Consider the following 23,764-nt stretch of genomic DNA (forward strand, 5'->3'; position numbering starts at 1 on the left):
AGCGTTCGTGCCCCACTGATACAGGGGACACTGGTGACTGGCTGGGAGAGACCTGGAGCAGGAGAGGCAGGATCTGAGGCCTGGAAAGGGCTCTGAGCAGGACTGCTCCAACAGCCACGTTTCCTGTACCTGCTATGGATGTTTCTCCCATTATCCCAGTCCATCCCTGAGGACATTCAAGGCCAGGCTGGATGTGGTTCTGAGCACCCTGATGGAGGTGAAGATGTCCCTGCTCATGGCAGGGGAGGTTGGACCAGATGAACTTTAAAGGCTCCTTCCAACCAAAACCATTCTGTGCTCCTATGATTAGAACCCCAGGAATGCAGGTGTTTCCCTACAGCTCTGAGGGTCTCTTTAGAAGCCCAAGGCCACAGTTACCCTTCTTTCTTAGGGCAGGGCTTCCCATCCTCACGCTCTTTGGTGTGTCTGGTGGCATTGTGCCCTTGCTGAAGCTCGTCTTTGGTACCTTGAGCTAAAGTGCTTTGCTGACATGAGGTTAAATTCATCTGGAGGAATATGTTTTAATGCAGCCAGGGAGGGGAAACTGGCTTGTTATTTGCAATACTGAGCTCTGTTCAGCAGGTGGGTCACGTTAGATGTTTGCTGCCACAAGTACCAGTACCAATGCAAGTAACACCCAGCTCTGGGCAAATGCACCTTGATTTCAACCTGTTTGAACTGTTCACTTACTAGCATAGCAAGTATCACATCCTGCAGGCAAAGCTCCTCTGGTGCAGCTGATGGATCCCTGAGCCCAGCAGGAGGCTTGAGGCTGCTTTTCCATTACCTCTAAGAGCAATGACACTGGAACCCTGGCAGGATATAGAGCTTTCATGTGCATAACCCCAAATGTATCTGCCTTTCCTAGCCTGCCAGGCAGGCAGTGTTAGTGCCACTTTCTAGCTCACTAAAGGGTATTATCTGCTCAACGTTTTCCAGTGACAAGACTTCACCAGTACCATAGCTGATGGGGGCTCACAGACCAGAACACACACAGCCTATTGCACAGGTCGGCTTTCCTGGCAGCCCCAGGCAGCACTCACAGGGATGGAGCTGTGTACTTAGCCCCTGATTCCAAGAGGATGCTGTAACATGGCTGTTTCCAACTCATTTATGCCCACTTCTAAACTGTTTTATTTGCTATTTCTAAATTCTTTCTGCCATTTTTAACCGTTTTTGGTCACTTCTAACCCTTTTAAAGCCATTTTTTAAAATTTCCATCTTTTTTTGGTCCTTTTCTCACTCTGTTTAAGCCACTTTTATTTTTCTAACCCATTTTTTCCCATTTGTCAGCAGCTTCAAGCCATATTTGACCATTTCTAACACAATTTTGGCCACTTCTAACTAGATTTATCCCATTTTTAGCCATTTGCAACCCTTATATGTCCAATTCTAACCTGGTTTAAGCCGTTTTGGCCATTTCTAAACTATTTTTCTTCTAACCAATTTTTTGCCACTTCAAACACATTTTTGCCCATTTCTTAACCTGGTTTAAGCCATTTTTCTCATGTTTCTAACCCATTTTTCCCCATTTCTACCCTATTTTAAGCCATTTTAGTCTATTTCTAAACAATTCATGGCCATTTCTATCCCAGTTTTGCCCATTTCTTACCAGTTTTGAGCCAGTTTTGGCAGTTTCTAACCCATCTTTCCCATTTGTAACCCCTTTAAAGCTTTTTTGGGGGCTATTTCTGACCAGTCTGTGGCTGTTTCTGCCCCATATTTATCCACTTCTCCCCCATTGTAAGCCATTTTTGCCCACTTCTAACCCATTTGTACCCATTTCTTGCTTGTTTTAATCCATTTTGGGCTACTTGTGTTCCATTTTGGACTATTTGTAAAGTGTTTTGAACCATTTTTTTTCATTTTCTAACCCATGTTTGCCCATTTCTTATCTCATTTTAGGTATGGGAAGCCTAAAAATAGTTACTGAAAGAGAATAAAAACCAAGGACATCTGAAAAAAACATGAATGAAAAAGGAAATGAATAAAACGCATAAAGAAAAAGCAAAAGAGAAGAATGTGATTATAAATCCCTACAAAGCAAACACAAAGTCTGAAAGAATCTCGAATAAAAGTTAGCCCCAGCCCCAACATTGCAAACTGTCCCCACTCAGCAGCTGGGGTCCCCGCAGGCTGTCAACGGGGAGGGGAGAGGCCATTGGTCCCAGCCCGTTCCTTCTGCAGCGTGTGCTGCCACCTCGTGTCCAAACGTCGGTACTGCAGGTGGAGGGGGGCACAGCGTGGCTCACGGCACTGCTCGCTGCTGCCATCGTGTGTCCAAAGCTCGGTACTGCAGGTGGTGGAGGTGAGGGGGGCACAGCGTGGCTCAGGGCACTGCTCACTGCTGCCATCCTGTGTTCAAAGCTTGGTACTGCAGGTGCTGGAGATGCGGGAGGGGAAGCAAAGGGGCTCAGAGCAATGGGAGCTGCTGCCCTCCTGTGGCCACAACTACGAACTGCACCCCAAGAGGGCGGAGCCGCCCGAAGGGAACCGAGCGGAGCCGAAGCCGCCCGAAGGGGACGGAGCCGCCCGGAGGGACCGGAGAGGCTTCCATGGGGTACCAGGGGAGCCGACAGCTGCCATTGACCCCCGTTTGCCTCCGCCGAGTCCCGTTACCCCCCCATGATTCGGCTCGGTATGGTACGGTCCCGCCCCGGTTCGGCGGGGTCCCCCCCACACCCCTGATTGGCTGAGGAGCCTGTCAGTCAATCTTAGTCCTCTCCCGCTTCCGGTCGGCTTCTACATGGGCCCCCCTCTCCCCTGATTGGCTGAGGCGCCGCTCAAGTCCGCCTGGTCCCGCCCCACTTCCGGCCGCCTTCAACCCCCGCTCTTCTGATTGGCTGCGGAGCACGTGTCTCGCTCCTAGTCCCACCCCCCTTAGACACCGCCCCGCACTCCTCTGATTGGCTGCGGAGCACGTGACTCTCTCCTAGTCCCGCCCCTTTTAGACACCGCCCCCCCACGCCTCTGATTGGCTGCGGCGCACGTTACCCTATAACGTTACCGCACGTTACCCCCTATAACGCTCATAGAACCCTAACCCACCCTTTACCCCCCCCATAACGCTCATGGCACCCAGACCCCCCCTTTACCCCCTTTAACCCCCATAACATCCAGACCCCCCCTTTACCCCCTTATAACGCTCATAGAACCCAGAAGCCCCCTTTACCCCCCTATAACCCTCATGGCACCCAGACCCCCCTCCTTTACCCCGTATAACGCCCATAGCACCCAGACCCCCCCCCTCTACCCCTCTATAATGCTCATGGCACCCAGAACCCCTTTACACCAGAAACCTTTCCACATCCATCCCAGCCTGGTTTGGGTTGGAAGGGACCTTAAAGCTCATCCAGTTCCCAACTCCTGATCCAGGCAGGGACCCCTTCCACTGGAGCAGCTGCTCCAAGCTCCATCCAACCTGGCCTTGAGCACTGCCAGGGATGGGGCAGCCACAGCTTCTCTGTGCCAGTGTTTGGGGCATCTCAGCTGATGAGCACAAGGAGCTGGTACTGGGGGGGAGCAACCACCATGTTCGGGTCTCCATCCCCTCCCCAGGGGTAAATCCATGCAGGAGCCAGGCAGCTTCCTTGAGCATCCCATCACTGCAGGCAGCAGGACCTCAGACCACACAGACCCCAGCTGTATTCAAAGAGTCTTTGGCATTAATATTAATATTATTTATTATAATAAAGAACAGTCAAGCAGCGTGAAAAAAATATATCTTAGCTACATTACCTTAAATTGCCAAAAATATACACATTTTTTCTCTTTTATTCAATAAAAAAACCCAACTCAAAACAGAAAAGGACACATGCAACATACTAAATGAGACATTAGCATCAAAACGGGTAAAGAAACATACCCCAGTGCAACTGAAACACAGATAATCTTTAGCTTTTAGTTTCTCTTTCCCCTGCTCACCCTCCTTTTCACAGAGATAATGGTTGATGCTGACCTCCTCCTCCCTCTGTCTGCCAAAGGGACTGGGGCAGGTTGACGTGAGGAGGATGTGCCAAAGGGACCGGGCGCCTTTGGAAGCTGCCAGGGAATAAGTGCTCTATGTCTGGATGTCTCTTCCTCTCCATCCTCATCCCTCCCTGCTCCACAAGTGGCTTCGTCCTCAAACTCCTGCCACCACCAGCACATCCCTGGCACAGGGAACACAAAGCAGGAATGCAGGACATGAGGCAGCTCAGCCCTCCCTGCCTTTAACAGCACTCCTGCCTATGGTGAAATTCCTGGAATTCAGCCCTTGATTCCCAACCTCCTCCATTATTTTCCCTGTGCAGCAAGTTTCCTGACTCCAAACTCACTGCTAAGTACCTGCCATTGAGTTTTCTCTTGTCCCCCAAGGATTTGGGCACCAACATGGGTTTGGCTCATCCTGAGAGGCAACACATGTTGTACCATGACTCGTTCCACAAGGGATGGATGCTCCTCAGCCTTCCTGCCTTCCCATCCCCTCTCTTCCTGGTACCGATTCCAGGGTGAGGAATCCATCACCTTGCTGACCCCAATCAGCATTAAGGAATGTCTGTTCCCAAATCCCAAGGACCTGTCGCTTGCCGAAGGTTGCCTGGTGCAGCCTTCACATGGATGCAGCCATCCCGCACACAACCAGGGATGCTCTGGGTGTTGCTTCAAGCCCAAGACTCCTCACATGGAGGAGGCAGCAAGGAAAGAGCCCCAAGGTGGGAGAGATCCCACATGGAGCAGAAGGTCCTCGTGTTGGGGGGGGGGTTTGGGGGCACCTCTGCTTGCAGAGGGGATGGGGAACACCACAGTGAGGGGAGAAAAAGAGAGAATATAAGTGCAAGGACACAGTTGTGCCGGAGCAATTCCAGGGACAAGGAGCCAAAGAGCTGAACCATTTGCAACTGAAAGATGGTGGTTTCTCAGTGCTGGGCATTTCCACTTTTAGCTGCCATCTCCATCTTTCCAATAGCTTCTTAACCTTGTTAAAACATTAGCTTTTCTTTATAGATATAAAAAAAAGATATATATATAATATATATATATTTCTGAGCAGACAGCAGCGTTCTGCCCAGTTCACAGAACTGGAGGCTGAGATCAGAAAGGGATTCGCTCTCCTCTAAGCCGGATCCAACTATCTTCCAAGGAAACACACAAGAAGTAAAAGCTATTCAGCAGATGGGGGGTGGGTTTTTGCCTATAACAAGCTTTTCTCGTCCCATCAGCACAGCCCCACTGCTGACAAGTGTGAATAGTGCAAACTAAGTGAAGAGGCAGTGGGAATGTGCTGAGAAATATCCATGAAGGTCGGACAATTTGCTGTTAAGACCCCCGGAGTTCCTATGAGCTGGAATCATCCCACCTCCCCCCAGGAGCTCTGGATGGAACCAGGGGATGAGGAGGAGGAGAAGGGGCGCTTGCACGTTTGACGCTGATGCTCCCCTTCCTCCAGAGCTGCCCCATTTGTCCTTCCATGAATCCATGGCATCCAAGCTCAGAGAGAGCCCATTTCTTTGCTGAGGTTCCAGGCTGCAACATGGAGTTCAGGTCAAAAGGTGGAGAACAACAAAGGGTTTGCTGGCCTAGCTCAGGAGACTGGGAACTATCCCATTGCTTGGAGATCCCTCTTCAAGTGCCCAGGACCAGTGTAAGAACGTGGGTTTGCCAGCCTGGAATGGTTTGTGATGGGCAAGAAAGAGCAGGTACCGGACTGGGGACTCCCTCTTCTCCACACACGTTTCTACCTCCCAGCTTCAGGCTGGGAAACAACCACGGGGTTCAAATGCACCTTCTGAAGTTGGCTATGAGAGGGGTAACACTGGCTACGAGCCTCTTTGCCAGCTGGAATTTTACCCTTTGGACATGTTGGAAGAGCGAGAGGCAGCGCAAGGAGCAGGAGTGTGCTTTCCACATGTTATGGAACAGCATGGAACCCAGAGCAGCTGGCAGAGCAGATGTGGCAATGTCCTTTAAGGAAATAGGTGGCTTTCACCTCCCCAAGCACTGGTCCTTACCCATCACTCGTGTCTTTGCAGGCTGTGTTTGGATCCAGCTGAGGGGTTGGGGCTTCCCACGACGGCTTCAGAGAGAAGAGCATCTTCAGGGCCCAGAAGATGAAAACCAGGTGAGAAACCTCAGCTGAAGGATTCCTTAACATCCCCATTGGGTGAAGCAGAGCACATGGGCACTGCCACCACGTCCCCAGCGGTGTCACCTCCAGTGCTGCTGCTGAGGGCATTGCAGAATGGAGCCTCCTTCCATCACGGTCTTTGGCCAAGGATGCTCCATGGTCTCTAATGCCTTGGCCTGGAAGGGGGGGGTACACACGTGAACACAGGCTCGTGCTCAGCAGGGATCTGGTGTTAACTCCCTCCTCCACTCCGCATGGGAACACAGCTTCACCTTGAGCATGTGTGGCACAGCCCAGGGACCTTCCCTCCTTGCTTGGTCAGAGATGTTGGTGTCTTCCAAAGCACCTCTTGGCATTGCCCAGCGGCAGGAAATGCTTCTTGGAAGCCTTGTGCTCATTGCTCTAACAGTATCAAGGTTGACTGTGGAAAGCCACATTCCCCTGGTTGAGAGGAGCTGGCTGCTGGTTTGTTCGGGGTGAGGGGGGAGCTTAGCCCTTGTCCTGGGTAAGAGGAGCTCCCTTTTCATTCATGCTCTTGAAAAACAAACAGAAAAGAGATGCAGAGGAGACAGGTATCAGTACCGGAGGGGCAGCAACCCTGGCCCTGCTCACCGCCACCTCTCGGGCTCCTCTGACACCAATGGAGACGTGGGTCCCCCCTCTGCCCAGTTCAGACCGAACGGGCCCCTTAACCCTGGCCTTTGGCTCCTAAATGTCTCCAACCAGGGCTGGACCTTCTGGGTACAGGCAGAGGCCAGGGGAGGGCTGGAGATGCCAGCATCACGCCATCAGTCCCTAGGCACTGGTGTTCCAGTACAAGGCTGCTTTACAGGGAGGCTGTAAACCTCTTCACCACCTCTCCTCTTGGGTGCAAGATTCCTCCTAAACCCTGGCTTTCAACATGCAGTCACCTTCATCTTTCACCACGAGGCTCCAATAGGGCCAGCACTGCCCGTTGTCCCATCCAGGTCTGATGGCACATCTGTCCCATCCCTGTGTCAAATGGCACATCTGTCCCATCCCTGCGGCATGTCTGGTGTGCATCTGCACACACACACATGGAAGGGCACCTCAGGAGCCTCTGTGCCTACCCATGACCCTGCCTGGGCCCTACAGAAGTCCTCGGAGGTAGGATCAGGATGTGACACTGGGCTGCAGCAAAGCCAGTGGAGCATCCTGGCTCTGTGCCTACGTGGTGCCCTTGCTCCCCCAAGTGCAGACTGGCTCTCCCTGGGTCTGTACAGTGCCCAGCACCATGAGCTCAGTGGGGTTAGGGTAGTGCTAGCAGCATACGCACCGTTCCTTTCGGGGTGTTGCCATCAGGCTGCAGGTTGAGAAACGGGTTAGTCTGTGCTGTAAGGACCGGTGGGATGCCCGTTCCCGAAGCCAGGAGGCTGCTCCCAGGAGTGCTGAGCGGTGGGGTGGCCTGGGGGGCCAGGAGGGCATTGCTAGGGTTGAGCTGCTGTGGGGAGAGGGAGGCCATGAGAGAGCTGCTGTGGGGTGGCTGTGGGGCCGAGGTCATCAGGGCGCTGGTGCTGGAGTGCAGCGGAGCAGAGGTGGCTGCCAGGAGGCTGGTCATGGAGAGCTGGGATGAGCTGCTCATCTGCAGCCGCTGCAGCTCCCTCTTCTGCTGGATTTGCTGCATCATCTGGAACACCAGGGCCTGCTGCTCCTGCAGGGAAGGGTGAGGAAGAGACTCAATGGGAGGGAGAAAGGGCTCAGGGAGAGAGGTGGCACCTAACACAAAGGAGCCAGGAGCCACACGGGGCATGCTCCATCCTAGGTGATGCTCCTGGGGACAAGGAGGAAGTCCCCTTGATCACACCTCTAAAGGTAGAGAGAGGAACAATGTCTTGTGTTCATTAGCAGCCTATGTTTATGACCCTTCCAACCCCATTACTTCCTGAAGTGTAGGATTAGCTGACCCTCACTGGGACACCTGCAGGCACCCAGATCTGCTCCCTCCTTCCACTCAATTGACCCATGGATTGTGGCATTCACCATCCTCAGTCTCCTTCCCCAGCCTGTCCTGCTGCACACAGGGTCAGTGCAGGTGAGCTGGGCTCAGGGAGGGGACAAGGGCCACGGCTCACCTGCACCCGGAGGGATGCTCTCCAATCCAATCCAACTGTGCAATCACCATAGCAACCATCGACTGATGCTGCGGGCTGAGAGCTGACATTGTTCCCGTACCCACAGGGATGCAGCTGATGACACAGTGACATCAGCTGCTCTAAAGAGAAGCCCTTTCAGATCTGCTTAGCCTGGCTTATAAATAGCCTGACCCAGAAACCTCTCCAAAGCAATGGGCCAAGCTGATGGGACATCTGAATGAGCACTGCTTCACTGACAGGAGCTGTGAGCACCCCCAGGCAGCTCCACTGCAGAGCAGGGACAAGGCAGAGGCTTCTGCAGGCCAAGTGAATGTGGGGTTTACACACTCAGGGGCTTGTTTACCATCAATACATGCAGCCATTCCCACAACAGCCAGGGATGGGGCTGCTGTTCCACCCAAGAGGATGCAGGCAGAGAGCCAAGAGCCTCAGAGCAGCCGCCTGATCCTGGTTGTGACCCCAGTGTTCAGCCACCTACACATTCCCCTTGGCATCTCCAGCTCCCCACGTCCATATGCCCAGACAGAGCTCACCCGCCTCAGGACTGAGCAATTTGGTGCTTATCTCTTTTGAACCTCAGATAGTGTCCTCAAGCGAGTTCTTCTCCTGTGGGCCTCAGCACATCTGCAAGCCCAGAGACCTGCGTGCTGGCGGCACAGGAACAGGCACGATTTGCATGCAAAGGTGCTGGAGGAGCCAACAGCGCTCCTGGGTTTATGGGAAGTGGGATGTGGGAAACCCAGACTGGAGCCTTTCCTTGGTACAAAGCGAGTTCAAATGCTCATCCCCATCTCTTCCAGGAGGTGCTGCACCTTCCTGCCTAAAGCTTCTCTCCTCCCTCCTCCCAGCTGCGGTTGGGAAAGGCCCAGGATGCTGCAGCCCTGTGGGCAGGGGATTCATGCGAAGGAAGGAGCTCCAAGTTTCGCTCTCTGCTCTGAGGCTTTCCCATTAACCAGCTCATCAGTCGGGAGGTGCCAGCAGGCCCAACTTACCGGATTAAGCGGCTGGGAAGTCAGGAGCTGCTGAAGCTGCTGGAGCTGCTGCTCGTGTTGGTGCAGGACATGCCGCTGCTGCTCGGTCAGGGGACTCATGCTGCAAGGGGAGCAGGGCAGGGAAGGTCAGTGCCGCCCGTCTTGGTCCTGCATCCATAGGGATTCCCTCCCTCCCAGTGCTTAGCGTGTGCTGGAGAGGGCAGGGCTGTCCCCTCGAGCTCCATCCTCACCTGCTCAGGCTGGTGGAGAGCTGCAGGGTCGGTGGCCCGCTGGCCTGCGGCAGCGCGCTCGGAGGCTGGGCAGCCTGAGCTCCGTTCAGGTTCCCCAGGATCCCGTTGATGGGCATCTGCTGACCTCCTGCCAGGGTCCCCATCAGGCCGTCCACCATGGGCACCGTGGAGAGGCTGTGGCTGGCAGTGGGGCCACCCCCCAGCCCGCTGCCTGCCACCCTGGCCAGGCCATTCACCTGCTGCACCCCGGGCAGGGGTAGCGAGGCAGGACTCTGCTGCAGCATGGGCAGGGGTGGAGGAGTGCTGTGGAAGGACAGGGAAGAGCTGCTCCTGCTGGGGCAACCTGAATGAGGGTCCTGGGGGAGAAACGGACACAAGAGCATTGGACTGGGGCGGCTTGTGAAAGGTTAGCTCCGCTCCAAAGGGCAGGAGCTGGGAAGGGGATGGGGGGGGAGGCTGTGAGTGCAAGCGCAGGTGTATGCTCAGAGGTGTCCCAGAACTTAGACGTGCTTTGCTGGAGCTCTAGAAGCCAGAATAACCCAGAAGAATCCTCACCTCGTGCTCCCAGTCTCAGCTACTCAACAGAGACCCTCAGCACTGAGACGAACTGAAGGACGGGCACTCCAGAGGAAGAAACTTGCTTGCTGGGCCTGGACTATGAGGCTTTATTTGCTGGCTATCAAATGGGAGCACTGGGACTGCACTGCTCTGCTCCCTCCCCAGGCCCCTTCCCCAGCTGGCTGATGGACGTGGTGGCCAGCGTACCTCGGACGAAGTGGAAAGCGAGTTCTCGATCCCAAAGCTGTTCTTGCAGGGGGGGCTCTTGCTGATGCTCAGGGAGTCGTTGTTGCACACTGTAAGGAGGAAAGAAGCGAGGATGCTGAGTCAGGGGAGGAGCCTCAGGTTGCCACAGCAATAGCAAGGGACAGTGGCTACAGAGAAAGAAATGAGGCACAACCATCCCACCACCACCAACAACCCTCCTGCCCACCCCAGGGCACAGGGTGATGCACCCCACTGGTCCCCTCACCGTTGGGAGGCAGGATGTACTGGGCCTGGCTGCCTGGGCCATTGCTGGTGGTCACCACGGGGAAAGGGACGGAGAGCTGGACATTGAGGAGCTGCAAACGCTCCTTCTTGGCTGTCAGTGTCATGATCTGCTCCTGGAGGCGCTGGTTCTCCTTCTGCAGTGAGTGCAGGGCTTTGAGCATCTCTACAACTGCAGGGATGGAAGGGGGGAAGAGGGACAGGGTCAGGGGAGGAAAGAGGGGAAGAGGATCCACAGGAGGTACCACAGTTAGTCCACACTGGGGGAGGAGACTGGCACCAGACCCCAGTCCCTCTGCCAGCTACTCCCCCATGGCACAGCCTGGAGCTTTGTCCCCCACCCGGCTCCTTTGCCTGTGGGCAGAATCCCAGCTGGCTCCCACACAACCATGCACCAGGTCCTCTGCTTCCACAGCCCATGCCCCAAGTGACTCACTGTTCACGCCGGCTTCCCCGTTGCCCTGCTTCTCCAGGAGCTGCTCGATGTTTGGGGTGGCCTGGGGAACATTCTCCAGCTGCCCACTGCTGCTACAGGACACTGTCTGGTCGAAGAGGGTGGGCAGGCTGCTGATGGGGGACCTGGGGAAGGGGTGGGGAGATGTCAGAGATGCTTCCTTCACCTGCACCTTCTCCCCACATCTCTTCTGCCTCACGCTGGGAGTGGCTGCATCCCCCCAGGCTCAAGTGGAGCAGAGGAGAACCCTCCATTCCTGACAGCCTGAAGTGGAGCAGAGAATGGAGAACCCCTCCATTCCTGCCAGCCCCGGCTCATACGAGCAAAGCAAACCTGCCTCTTCCCATCCCATCCCATCCCCAGCCTAAACAAGAAGGGAAGGAGCTGCCTCTACTTCCTGCAGCCTTTCTCCCCTTCCTTGCTGTGTCATCCCACGCTTGCCAGGGTACCGCCGTGCAGATGCGGATGCAGGTTTGAGATGCGGATGCAGGTTTGAGATGCGGATGCAGGTTTGAGATGCGGGTGCAGGTTTGGATGCCGATGCCCCCCGGTACCTGCCCTCTCATCAAGGACACTCACATGGACGAGAGACTCTCCTGGGGCGACGTCCCTCGGCAGCCGAAGCCGCAGTCCTCCAGGTCCGGCTCTGCGTGGGGAGAGGGACACAGAGGGACGCGGTTCATAGGCGCCCGGCCCCGCTCCGGTACCCGGGGCCGCGGGGCCCCGCTAGATGGGAGCACCGAGCAGCGCAGGCAGCGGCACTGCGGCACGGCTCCGCCCCGGGGCGGGGCGGCTGGCACCGACACACGGCCGGGACGGAGGGGTCACCCCGGGAAGGTCACCCCCGAACTAACCCCCCCCCCCCCCCCCCTTTCCTTGGGCAGCCAGGAGGAACCGGCCCCTGCCCCAACCCCGGCTCCCTCCCGCACCGCGGAAACGGTGCCAAAAAGCGGCTTTTGGGGGCTCGATTTCAATGAGTTTTGATGTTTCCTGCAGTGTTTTAGCGCTGGGCTGGTGCAGCCTGGGGAGGAGAGACCTGAGAGCAGCTCCAGTGCCTAAAGGGGCTGCAGGAAACCTGGAGAGGGGCTTGGGACAAGGGATGGAGGGACAGGCCAAGGGGAATGGCTTGAACCTGCCCGAGGGGAGACTGAGCTGAGCTCTGAGGCAGAAGCTGTTTTCTGTGAGGGTGCTGAGGCGCTGGCACAGGGTGCCCAGAGAAGCTGTGGCTGCCCCATCCCTGGCAGTGCTCAAGGCCAGGTTGGACACAGGGGCTTGGAGCAGCTGCTCCAGTGGAAGGGGTCCCTGCCCGTGGAGCTGGATGAGCTTTAAGGTCCCTTCAACCCAAACCCCTCTGTAGTGCTACAGTTTTAGCAGCCCCATGCATCCAGGATCCTTTCCCAAAATCCATCTAGAGCCCCCCCAAGGTTCAGCTCCTTTCTAAAGAGCTTAAATCAGTGCTTGAGTGCCCAGAAGTGACCCTTGCAGCTATCTGTCCCAGGGAGCTGGGATGCTGCAGTGCAGAGGACAGAGCTGCTGTGCATGTGCTCACGGGCAGGGTATCTCCCAGTCAAAGAGCACTCAAGAAGTGAAGTAGATTTATCTGCCATTTGCTTTCCATCCCCAGAGCCTGCCAGCCTGTAAACACCCGTTCCCCTCGCTCTGGGACGTGTCAGATGTTGTGACTACAGCCTGCACCAGCTGGCTGCCTTGCTCCTCCTCTTCACACAATAAGAGACGTTTCTTATGTACAAGAATCCAGGAAGTCTCCTGCAGGGAACACTGTGATTTACAGTGTAATGCCCCGAGCGGGGTATTTGCTACTTCTGAGAACAAGCAAACGCAGCTGTTGCTCAGCAGCTCTTACAGACAGGTACAAGTGGGATCCTCACTCCTTCATCCCTATGGGAATGCCCTTCTGACCACCAGTTCCAGCTGGGCCACCCTTCTGGGGAGAAGCCACTGCTTCCTAAGGGCGACCAGCAGTTGCCAGTCAGCAACAGTTTCCCAGTATAAGGCACCATATGGAGACAAGTCTTGATTTCAGGGACACCACAAGGCATGAAAACCTCCTAAGTTCTCCAGCCAGGATCAGCCACCAGAAGGCTGGGAACAGGCAGCCCACAGCAGGGCTTCTCAGTGCTGTTTCCATCCAAGGACCACCTAAACCCTTTGGATGATGCTCAGAGCCCACTGTCTGCAGCTTCACTGCAAGGGTTTTAACTGGCAACCCAGCAATTCAATGAATCTAAGCTTTGATGCCTGCATGTTAATGTCACGTTTGCTGGCAGCAAAAAGGTTGCACATGTACATAGGCAATGCTGGGTTGCTGACACAGTACCAGGCTCCATGTTCAATTTGCCCTGGCCAACACCACCCTGTCGTCTACCGAAATGGGAGATGACTGAGTTATCACACAGAGACAGCCCTTTCCAAGGCACCAAGTATGAAAGAGAGGTTTGAAGACTAGAGGAGATAAATACATTCAGCCCATCATCATAATGAGGAAGGATCCAGGACAAGCCGTGGGAGGAAGAACTAGACAGGAGCTAAGGGAGTGGGAAGATAAGAATCAGACTTTTTGTACTGCCAAAAGCACCCTGGTATCAACCTCCATCAGCGAGAACAGTTTCAGTTCCCCCATCTGTAAGACAGGGTGACACCATTTCCCTCCATCACATCAAAACAGTGGAAAGCTCACATATTACTGCCATGAAAGCGATGTCTCCATGGGATCTGCCTGCAGATACACTCAGGAAAGGTGATCAGAACTAAAGACAAGGGAGGATTACCTGAAACTTCACAACCACCCTGTTAACAAGCTGGGATTAAAGCAGTCACCCCAGTTTTAAGTGAAAATGGCCCCACACAGGAGGTTTAATGCATGTTAATTAATCCCCTTGGAATAAAACAAAAGGGAATTGGACTGAACACCTTCCAGGCCACCAGCACCAGCAGCAGGAAATAGGGATGGGCAAACCTTCAACGTGACAGAAAACCCAGGAGCTGTTCTAAGCACTGCCTGAACTGGAAAAAAACATGTCCTGAAGCTCATAAAATCCCAGTCAAACAAAAGGAACACTTCTGGAAATGGAAACTAAGAACCAGGAGGGGATGGGGGGGAGGTGTCTGAGCACTTTGTGTGTAGGATTTTGCCTCCATGACTCATTCAGCAGTAGCTGCAGGGCTGGAAGAGAACCCAGACTGCTGAGGCCGTGTTGTGCTATTCCTGACAGTTGACTCGCTTCCTTCTGCTGTCAGCACCTTGCCAACATCCCAGCCAAGGGGAAGCAGCAGTGGGTCATCTCCCTCTTGTTGACTGCTGCGAGGGAAGAGTAACCCCCTTGAATCATCCCGTTCTGCCCTTAATTCCAGGTGAGTGAATCACTCCTGACTCAGAGCTCGCATGCCGTGGCCCTGGCTCCCACTAAGGGCAGCTGTGCTGTGTCTCCCCCTTCCAAGTTCAACCTAAGCTGCAGGTGGGAGACACATGGACACACTGCCAGTGATGGACACAGGGACAGCCAGGCACTTCCCAGGGCTTGCAAAGGCCAGGAGCAAGCACACGTGGTCATTCATGCTTTACATGCAGGCATGCACACTTGTGAAGGCAAATAAGGGCGCACTTCTTTGACAATCCAGAGGACCCAGAACCACCTCTAATGTGTGCTTGCAAGTGCTTGTCACCCGCTGGGACACTGGGCAGGGTTTTGCCTCCCCGGAGCTCAGCATCCAGCATTGCTGGGCTAGGGGAGCATTAGACGGTTGCAGCACAGACAGCAACCATCTGAAGAGGAGGAGGGTGCTTTTGTTTAACTACTGGTGCCAGCCAAAGACGAGGCTCCCACTCTGTTTTTTTTGGGGGAAAAATAATAATAATAATAAAATAAAAACCTCATGAGGCTTCAAGTTTCCTGCTTATTAAATAGGCAATATTCCAAGCAAAATGAATCGGCCTTGGTGGGAAAATAGGAGCAGTCGTAAGTAATGCAGTGTTGGCACGCTCGTGTTTGGAAGCTTAAACCAGTGGGGTTTGCTGCACTCACAACGCCAAAGGGGAAGGGCTGGGAGTAAGTCAGGAATGGAAGATGAGAATGAGGGGTGTGAGACACCCCTCATTGCAAAAGAAACCCAGAAACCCAAGCCCCAACAACCGTTAACTTCTTCCTAGCAAGCAGAAGCTCACCATAGGTTTCCCTCACTTTGGCCAGCTTCAGTGTGTGAAGACAATGAATTTCCACAGGGAAGGGCTCCACATTCTTGTGCCTTTCTAGCACAAGTGCAGGGCCATACATGAGCCCAGGGGCACACAGGCAGATGTGCTTCTACAGGGCTGCAAGCCAGCACAGCAGTAAGGCAAACACAAGCACCCTCCGCCTTGGGGAAGAAGCCACTGTCCCCCCTCTCCTAGCCCATGGCTTGCACAGGCACAGGATAGGAGCAAGCAGGGAGGGCAGCTGGAGAGCTATGGATGCGGTTGTCCCAGCTCTTCCAGGGAGAGCCCTTTGGAAGTCCAAGCTCACATACCTTCTGATTCACGTACCTGCCCGGCTGCTTTCTGACTGGTTTAAGAGCGGGTTGATCGATAGCCCAGATGTGAGGGGGCTCCCAAAGATATGTGAGGAAGGGAGGCTGAAGGTGGAACCTGCCAGGGAGAACACCTACACAGCGGAACAAGGAGGGAGAGACAGAGGAATGACTTCTCAAAGAGGCAGGAGGAAAACAGCTTCATTATTCCATCTCCTCCTGACTCTTGATCCCAGCTTGCTCATGAGACAGTGTTAAAAATACCTCCTTGGAAGTCTCGCTAGACACTTGAAATCTTCCCAAGCCCTTCTCGGAGCCAAGAGGTCTCAATGAGCCGTGTTAACACTGGAGCTGTAAAACCAACTCTCTCCTCCCTGTAAAACACCTCCCACAGCGAGCTCCCAACAAAGGACCTGGCACACACAGAGCCCACCCAGCAGGGATGTGCCAGCCCTCCCATCAAGTGCTGCAGGGTGAGCACCAGTGGCCGGATCCACTGGGAAGCAGGGGACACAGCACATGGCCAGCCAAGCCTCTGCCACCTGGGCACTGCCTGTGCTTCCTCTGACAGTCAGTCTGCAATCCCTCCCACCTTTAAACAGGCTGTGGGCTGTGATGCCAAACCTCCTACATCCTTCCACCCACTCTATGGGAAGCTGCAGCTGGCACAGTAAAGGAAGAGGAGCTGTTCCCAAGTGAGAAAAGCAGTTCCTCTGTGCCCAGCTCTTCCCAAGCTACAGCCCCCATCCCGCTCCCCATGTTCTTACCTGCGTGGTGGACACAGAGGAGGAGGAAGCTGGGATGGTGCTGGCAAAGGGAGAGCGGTTGAGCTGCGGGAGGGATGCCGTGCTCTGGTGTGCCAGGAGGCTGGAGGACAGAGGGGTGCTGCACACAGCGCGGAGCACTCCACCACCGTGGGAGATGGGGTCCTTGTTACTGGTGTAGATCCCTGCAAGGGGAGGCCATGGTTAGGGAGCCACACTCCCCTCCATGGCCTGCAAGCAGCTGGGTGTCTGCAGGGCTGCATGTCAGAAATGCACGAGACACTTGAGCATCTCATGGCCTGGCATGCGGTGAGGGTGGTCACAGCTCGCAGGCCTTCTATCCAAAGGTATCCCAGCCTTTGGGTATCCAAGGGTATATTCAATATCCAATATCAGTATCCAAGGTGTTTTCCAGCCCCCTGATACAGAGAAATCACACCCTAAAGTGAGCCACCAAAGGCACAAGTCAATGGCAGGAGGGGGTCGTGGACTCAGAGTCCCACTCTCTGCTGCCTATGCTAGCCAAGGGACCACACTTGCAGAGCTGACCCATCCCTCTATGTGATGCCCAGGGACCACTGTGGGGCAGGACAGAGAAATGAGGAAGAAAGGGTGAGGAGGGAGCTGCTGCTGAGCGATGGGACCCGTTTGACTTCCCCTTGGCTCATACATGCAGCAGGGGCCCAAAGCCAGGTCCTTCTGAGCTCTGCCAACATCTCTGCAGCAGAAGAATGGGAGAACAAGCAGGCAGGAGCACAGGGCCTGGCAGCAGCCTCCTCTCTGAAACTTCCCTTTGTTGTTCCAGGGAGAAGGCAGAAAACCATTGGCCCCAGGTTATGATTATGGGAGTTGCATCAATTCCTGCAGCTCCTCTCCTCTCTCAGACAAATAGGGCAGGGCTCCCAGGCACACACAACAAACCCATACCCCCCCCCCCGCAATCTGACCTAAATTGGAACATCTGCAAACAACCCACAATAGACCCATGACAAGTTCTGCTGCCAGAACTGTGTCAAACCTCAGCCTTGAGCAGCAGGCTCCTCCTCTGCCTGCTGCCTTAACCCCTTCCTGCCACCCGTCCTGCCTGCCCCATCCCTGCCAGGGAAGGGAACTCAGGCTGGGAATGGCTGTAAGCCTCTCGGCAGAGTTAATGGTGACCCAGTCTCTCAACCCTGTGTGGTTGTGCTAAGACCAGGATGGGAGGTTTTGCTTTTAGAAAAGGGGGGCTTAAACTTGAACCACTTATGAGAGAGCCTCATGTGGGGTCAGGCTGCGGTTGTTCTGCTTTGGACTGGGGATATCCCACCCTGTCCCTTTGGAAATTCAGTTCTTGCTGAGGTTCTCCAGCAAAAAGGGTTTGAAATGCTCCAGAGAAGCTTCGACAGAGACGCTGACCTAGGGCTGATCCTAGCATGAAAGCCAACATGGAAATGGGAGAACCAGATGTGGGGTTTTATAGCTCCAGGGACTGAACGAAAGGCACTGGACCCGGTGCAGACAGGTCCAGACACCAGCTCCATGGGATGGGAAGGGAGGGAGGAGCCATGCACACCTGGAGCCCTAAGGGGGAACATACCTGAGCCCAGCAGTGGGGACTCCATGCTGAGGCTGGGCAGGTTCCCTGTGTGGCTGAAGGGCCGGGAGGAGCTGCCGATGCTGGAGCTGACAAGAGAGCCCCCGGAGAAGGGGGACGAGGACGTCGACGTGGACCCAGCCAGCTGGGCACCCAAAATCTCTTTGCTTTTGCCCCCTTTCGGCCTGCCAGGCCCGTGCTTGTTCTTCTTGCTACCCTTGTGCTTCTTCTCCTTCAGCACCTCTCCCTCCTCCATGCTGAGGGATGGCATGCGCTTGTGGCTGCTGCTGCTGCTGCTCGTCCCACTGCTCCCCACCGAAGGGCCACTGATGGTGTTGGAGGCTTTGTAGTCCACGGGGGAAGCATCCCGGCCTCTCTGCTGGCTCACGGCGGAGGTGGAGAAGCGCATGATGGACCCGAAGCCAGAGAAGATCACCTTCTGCTCAAAGATGTCCCCCTTCTGGCCTTCATAGAGAGGGGAGCAGTGGGAGGAAGAGGAGGAAGAGACAGGCTTCCGGTACTTCTCGTCGTCCTGCTCGAGCTTGGGGAAGGTCACAAAGTCCTGGGAGCAATGCAAGCTGCTGCAGGAGGTACCTAGGGGGAAGGAAGCAGGGATAGAAACTCATGGTGGCAGTAACTCCATCCATAACAGGGGGTTGGCAAGAGGAGCACGGTCACAACGCAGGTCACAGAATCATAGCACTATGGAAGGTTTGGGGTTGGAAGCAACCTTAAAGCTAAATTGCAACCCCCTGCCAAGGGCAAGGACACCCTGCACTACTCCAGCTTGCTGCCCATCCAACCTGGCCTAGCTCCTCTGGCACAGGCTGGTTATCAAAAGCCATCCCTGTACCTTTGATGCTCTCTGGCAAACACAAGGGGTGCACACCAGCATCTTCACCCCACTCAAACATGCCCATGTCTGCTCCCCCAGGCCCTGCATCACCTCTGTCCATCCCTCCAGCCCCATTAGGGTACCAGGAGAAGAAACACATTGGCCATTATGGCAACAGCTCAGGAAAGAGCAAGGTCAGAGCAATGGGAGCGTGGCACAGCTTTGACTCAGAGCTCAGGGGAGCCTGGATACCAGAGTTTGGCTCAGATCTCTCCACTAATACTCCTTAAAGCACTGCTGCAGACAGTACCACCTAGGGAGGAGAAGGCAGGTGCTGCCCATATTGCCTGCATCCCTTCCCTCCTCCCTCCACTCCCACATCTGGATCTGTTTCCCCTTGCAGTGCAGGAGGGGAGCTATAACACTCATCGGGCTCCGTTCTTCCCTCTGTGCATGGCCTTAGCAGCAGCAAGGCTTTCCCCTTTCTCTTCCAGGGGTTAAAGGAACAGCCATGAGCACTTGCTGGTGTATTTACAGCTACATCTCCAAGAGGGGCAAAGCAAAACACCCGTTCTCCCCTCTTCTCTGGCCTCTCCTTCACCCCTTACCTGCAGGCTGGAAGGTCCCACTGGATGAAGCTGAGCTGAAGCCAACTGAGCTTTTCCCACTTCCAGTCTTTTTCCCCTTGTGGCTGCTTCCATGGCTTGAGGACTTCCTGCCTTTCACCTCCGACCGGCCGACCTCCGAGGTCTCTTTGCTCCCCTCATGGTGGCTGGTAGAGCCCTGGAAGCAGCAGCAAACACAAAGGTCCCTCACTCAGGCCAGATGTGGCCACAGCAGGGGCTCTTTTGACCAATTTCCCCTTAACAGAAGTAATTGTCCCCTCTGCCCACAAAGCAATGCTCAGGTCACAGTGCTCAGCAGCAAAAAAGCCCCATTTCCCTCTCTTGCTGCTTCCCATCCCATCGAACTGTGGGAAATTAAACAGGGAACTGGCAATCCGGGCACAGACATCAGAGATTCCCTGCACTGTCAGCAGAGGGAAGTGCCTCAGAGGGTTATTCAGCCTGCATCCAACCTGAATTTGGCTGGGATTCAAGCGTGTAGCTCAGCTGCATCCCTCAGGTGTGCTGCTCTCAGCAAGGTCATTCCAACGGGGGGAATTTACTTGTCTTTGTGCTGTGACTGGAGTTTCCCTGGATTTCCCTAAAGCATCCACTGGGGCCAGCCAGGGCTTTCCAAGATCGACTGCAGTATTTCATAGTGACACTGTTAGAGCAGCATCTGACCACGCAGCAACAGATGCTCTCCAAACCCCATCTAAGCCTGCAGGAGACAGGGAAGCAAGGGGGGGATGAAGAGGCTGGCCAGATGTTAGGAAATCCAGGAGCTTGGGATGAGAGAGTGGGAAGAAGTGTGGGAGTTCAGCAGGGGGAGAGCAGAATGAACCGAAAACCAGATCCCCCAGGGCACCCACCCTGGGATATGAAACCTTCACCTTCAAGTCACTTCAAAGCCAAGCCAGCAGCGTTCAAAGATGACTTCTTGCAAGGGATTACTGCAACCCATCAATATCATAGACAGAGCCCTAATGGGATGGCTCCAAGCCCAACACGTAACACCTGTACATCAGCGCAAATGCCTTTCCTTTCTTCCTGAGCAGATAGAAGGAAGAAGGCCGATCCCTTTCCCACATCCCACTATCCCTGACTCCAGATGACCTCTTCTTGGGAAGAGCTCAAGGAAGAAAAGGGCTCATAATGCAGACTCATGAGTGGCCGGATAAGAATCTCTCCCCATTCCTCCCACATGGTTTAATCACTCCGCACAATGCAACAGCTGGCAGCCTAACACACACCAGATGTGCCGGGAATATGAAAGACAGGAGGAAGGGAGTGGTGGAAATTAGGGGAGAGAGGAGGAGGGGGGTCCTGTAGTTTCTCATCACAGCCTCCTGGATGCAGGAGATTAAACCTCCTTGATTTATGAGCTCCCAGGCAACATGAAAATCTTCCTGACTTTCCACATCTGCCTGGGGAGGGAAAGGGGAGCAGCGGCTGGGGGCTATGGGAAGTCCAGAGCCTGCTCTTGGAGTGGCAGGAAGGAGATGGCTCATGGGTTTTCCTCCCATAAATTCACCTCTCTGTAGCTCCCTGCACGAGGTGCATGAGGCCACAGAAGGGCAGGGGGAAAACCACATGAGAAGAGAGGTTCTCCATCCCCAGTGTCAGGAAGGGAGTGCAGGGCAGGTAAGGGAATGAGGGCAGGGTGGGAAGGGGAAATCTGATGCTGGGAAATAAATCTGAATTGCAAAACCAAAGGGAAAATGGAATGAAAAGAGGCTGAGGGAGGCTGAGCTGGCTCAGCTGCAGGTGGCGAAGGGATGGACACTCACCTGCAGGGCTGATCCGACCTCACAGCCTCCCTGAGAGACACCCAGGGATTACAGGGGCAGGATTTCCCCACCTCTTGCCAAATGCCATCCTAGACAGTGTTTGCCAAGCAGGTCATGGCAGACAAATCCATATGGAAACTCCCACCAAGGGCCCTTCTCTGGCAGCCGTTGCAGAGAGCCCAAATATGGGACAAGGGCCCAAGCAATGCAGCTGAGGAGCAAAGAGGGGGAAACCAAAGCCACGCTAAATCACTTCCCCTCTCTGTGCCTCTATTCCTTTCCCACTTTGCTCCATGGGGCCTGCAGGCTCTGTGTGGCAGTGGAGCCTTCCAGGAGACACAGGTGGGCTGCCAAGCACAACACAGCCTTGATCTGAAGGGAAGGGGTCTGCTATCATCATGCCAACAGTAATAACAGTGATGAGGGCTGCAGTCCCATCGCCTTCCTGATGAAGGGCTGGAGCAAGCTGCATGCCTGCTGCTGGCCTCGGGCACAACCACAGGTCTCAATCCCTGGCTCACTGGCTATTCTCCAGCATGGAAACCCGTGTGTGTGCAGAGCCAGCACTGTTTCATGTGCTGCAAACAGGTTGGGGGGGGTGACGTGCTGCAGAGGGGGGGAAAGAAAGCAGGGAAGCACTGAGGAAGTGAGAGCTCTCTTTCAAAATGAGCCAGGAGCTACATTTTGAAGGTTTATTTAAAGCAACCAAGTGAAAAATGTCACCAGCATAAACCAGCTGGAGGTGCCAGCCTGATGAGGAGACTCCTGCCTCAACCCAGGAGCCTGCAGTGGGATGAAGTCGCGCCGGGATGCACGTACCTCCTGTCCCCCGTTCCTGGCCTCCCTGGGACACTGTGCAGCACCCAAGCTCTTCATTCATTCATTTATTGATGGGAAATCAGAAGAGCATCTCTTTGGCTCCTGATTGGCGGGACAAGCTCCTAGAGGGAACCACTGAGAAGATCCAGAAGGAAAAGGGGGAGGCTGGTGCCGCGCGTCAGCCGCGCAGAGAGGCTTTGCCCTGGATTAAACTACTGGCAGGGGAAGCAGGGAGGATGCCAAGGAGGAACAATGCAATGAGAGCAAGGGCTCCTCCAGCCATGCACTGCAGGGTGATGTGCAGAAGCAGCCACCCAGGCAGGATAAGCATCGGCTGCCTTTCCATGCTGGATCACTAGATCACACGAGTCTCCATCAGCTTCTCTGTGTTTGAGCCACTTACAGCATTTACCATGTCCTTTCCCTCCATCTCAAGATCAGGCAGCACTTTGCTGCTGTTGTTTGTAGGGGGAAACAGGAGATACAGATGGGCTGAGGGACTTCTGACAAGGGAATGTGGTGACAGGCCAAGGGGAATGGTTTTAAGCTGACAGAGGGGAGACTGAGCTGAGCTCTTAGGCACAAGCTCTTCCCTGTGAGGGTGCTGAGGTGCTGGCACAGGGTGCCCAGAGAAGCTGTGGCTGCCCCATCCCTGGCAGTGCTCAAGGCCAGGTTGGACACAGGGGCTTGGAGCAGCTGCTCCAGTGGAAGGGGTCCCTGCCTGTGGCAGGGGTTGGAGCTGGATGAGCTTTAAGCTCCCTTCCAACCCAATCCAGGCTGGGATTGTATGAAGACCTTATTTTTAAGACCCTGCTGTCACTGGCAAATTCCCACTCATGTCAGGACAAGGGATGCTAAAGGAATTCTTATGGTAAATATCCATGCTGAGACATGCTGTGATTAGCAGGGATAATCATCAGCCTCCCCCCACAACCTCCTACCCCATCACTGTGACTCTGCATTTGCCTGAGCCAGGCGCAGTGCAGAGATTCCCAGGATCTGTCAGCTCCAGACCCACTCTGGGAAGACACCGAGAGCTCAAGTAACAGTGGAAGACCTGGAAAGCCTCCCTGCTTTCCATGGTGTCTGCAGTCAAGAACTGTTCACCCTACAGCCCCCGACTGGAGAAGGATGGATGCGGAGAGAGGCCTTGGCATCCCCAGCTTAGCTTACAAAACACAGAGCGAGCCAGATGTTGCAGCCCAAACTGGAGCATGTGTGAGCGTGTCAACAAGTGCTCCTGATGTCTGCAGCTGGCAGGAGGAGGCAGATGGGGGGGTTGCAATCCTGCAGATTTACTGCAAGTGCAACAGGGAGCAGCAGGATGGCTCCGCAGGGATGCTCGCAGCGGGAGGGAAGGGGCAGGTTTGCTGTGCTGCTGCTCGCTAACCCCATCCCAGCGCCAGGCACCGGCTCCACGGAGAGATCCTGAGCACAGAAACTGCCTCTTGACTTTGGCAGTGACTGCAGAGCTAGAGCTGTGCTGGCTGCTGGGGTGAATCCTCCTCTGCCCCAGACCCCCTCCACAGATGCCATCTTTCCAACAGGCTGCTCAGAAGCATCCTTTCCTGGCACCACTTCTGGATGGACCACGTGAAATAGGCAGAAACTCTTACCCACAGGGGATGTTCTCTGCTTCCCTCCCACTCCCCAGTCTGTGTGAGCTCCAAGCAGCCAACATGCCAGTGAAAGAGCCTCTCCCCAGCACAAACCCACTCCCCAAATTCCCCCAAATCCACCCAAATTTGGGGGATCTGCAGCTCACAGCTCTGCGTACTCTCCAAAAGGGACACTCCTATGCCCCACCAGCAAGGTCTCCTGCCCCTCTGTGAGGGCAATGAACATCTCCTCCCCCAGAGCCACTTTGCAGAGCTGAAACCAGCTGTTCTGAAGAGGCATTTGCATGCTGTG

General features: G+C 54.8%; 1 protein-coding gene across 5 annotated transcripts in view; it reads right to left on the reverse strand.

Annotated features, from left to right (window-relative positions):
• Positions 1 to 3,662: 3,662 nt before the first annotated feature.
• Positions 3,663 to 23,764, reverse strand: part of MLLT6 (MLLT6, PHD finger containing) — a 44,661-nt gene continuing 24,559 nt past the window's right edge. For 4 of the 5 annotated variants that reach the window (XM_034070182.1, XM_034070180.1, XM_034070181.1 and 1 more), the window contains exons 9-20: positions 19,248 to 19,422; positions 17,808 to 18,398; positions 16,235 to 16,416; positions 15,484 to 15,601; positions 11,523 to 11,589; positions 10,926 to 11,068; positions 10,473 to 10,661; positions 10,208 to 10,296; positions 9,443 to 9,798; positions 9,213 to 9,312; positions 7,404 to 7,778; positions 3,663 to 6,640 (exon numbers count right to left, since the gene is read on the reverse strand). In XM_034070182.1, the coding sequence (XP_033926073.1) occupies positions 6,596 to 6,640; positions 7,404 to 7,778; positions 9,213 to 9,312; positions 9,443 to 9,798; positions 10,208 to 10,296; positions 10,473 to 10,661; positions 10,926 to 11,068; positions 11,523 to 11,589; positions 15,484 to 15,601; positions 16,235 to 16,416; positions 17,808 to 18,398; positions 19,248 to 19,422 (2,430 nt within the window). In that variant the 3' untranslated portion in view covers positions 3,663 to 6,595. The remainder of the gene's footprint in view (positions 6,641 to 7,403; positions 7,779 to 9,212; positions 9,313 to 9,442; positions 9,799 to 10,207; positions 10,297 to 10,472; positions 10,662 to 10,925; positions 11,069 to 11,522; positions 11,590 to 15,483; positions 15,602 to 16,234; positions 16,417 to 17,807; positions 18,399 to 19,247; positions 19,423 to 23,764) is intronic. The other variant, XR_004550358.1, reaches the window with a different exon arrangement.

The sequence above is a fragment of the Melopsittacus undulatus genome, chromosome 17 (genome assembly GCF_012275295.1).
Source record: "Melopsittacus undulatus isolate bMelUnd1 chromosome 17, bMelUnd1.mat.Z, whole genome shotgun sequence".
NCBI classification, from domain to species: domain Eukaryota; kingdom Metazoa; phylum Chordata; class Aves; order Psittaciformes; family Psittaculidae; genus Melopsittacus; species Melopsittacus undulatus.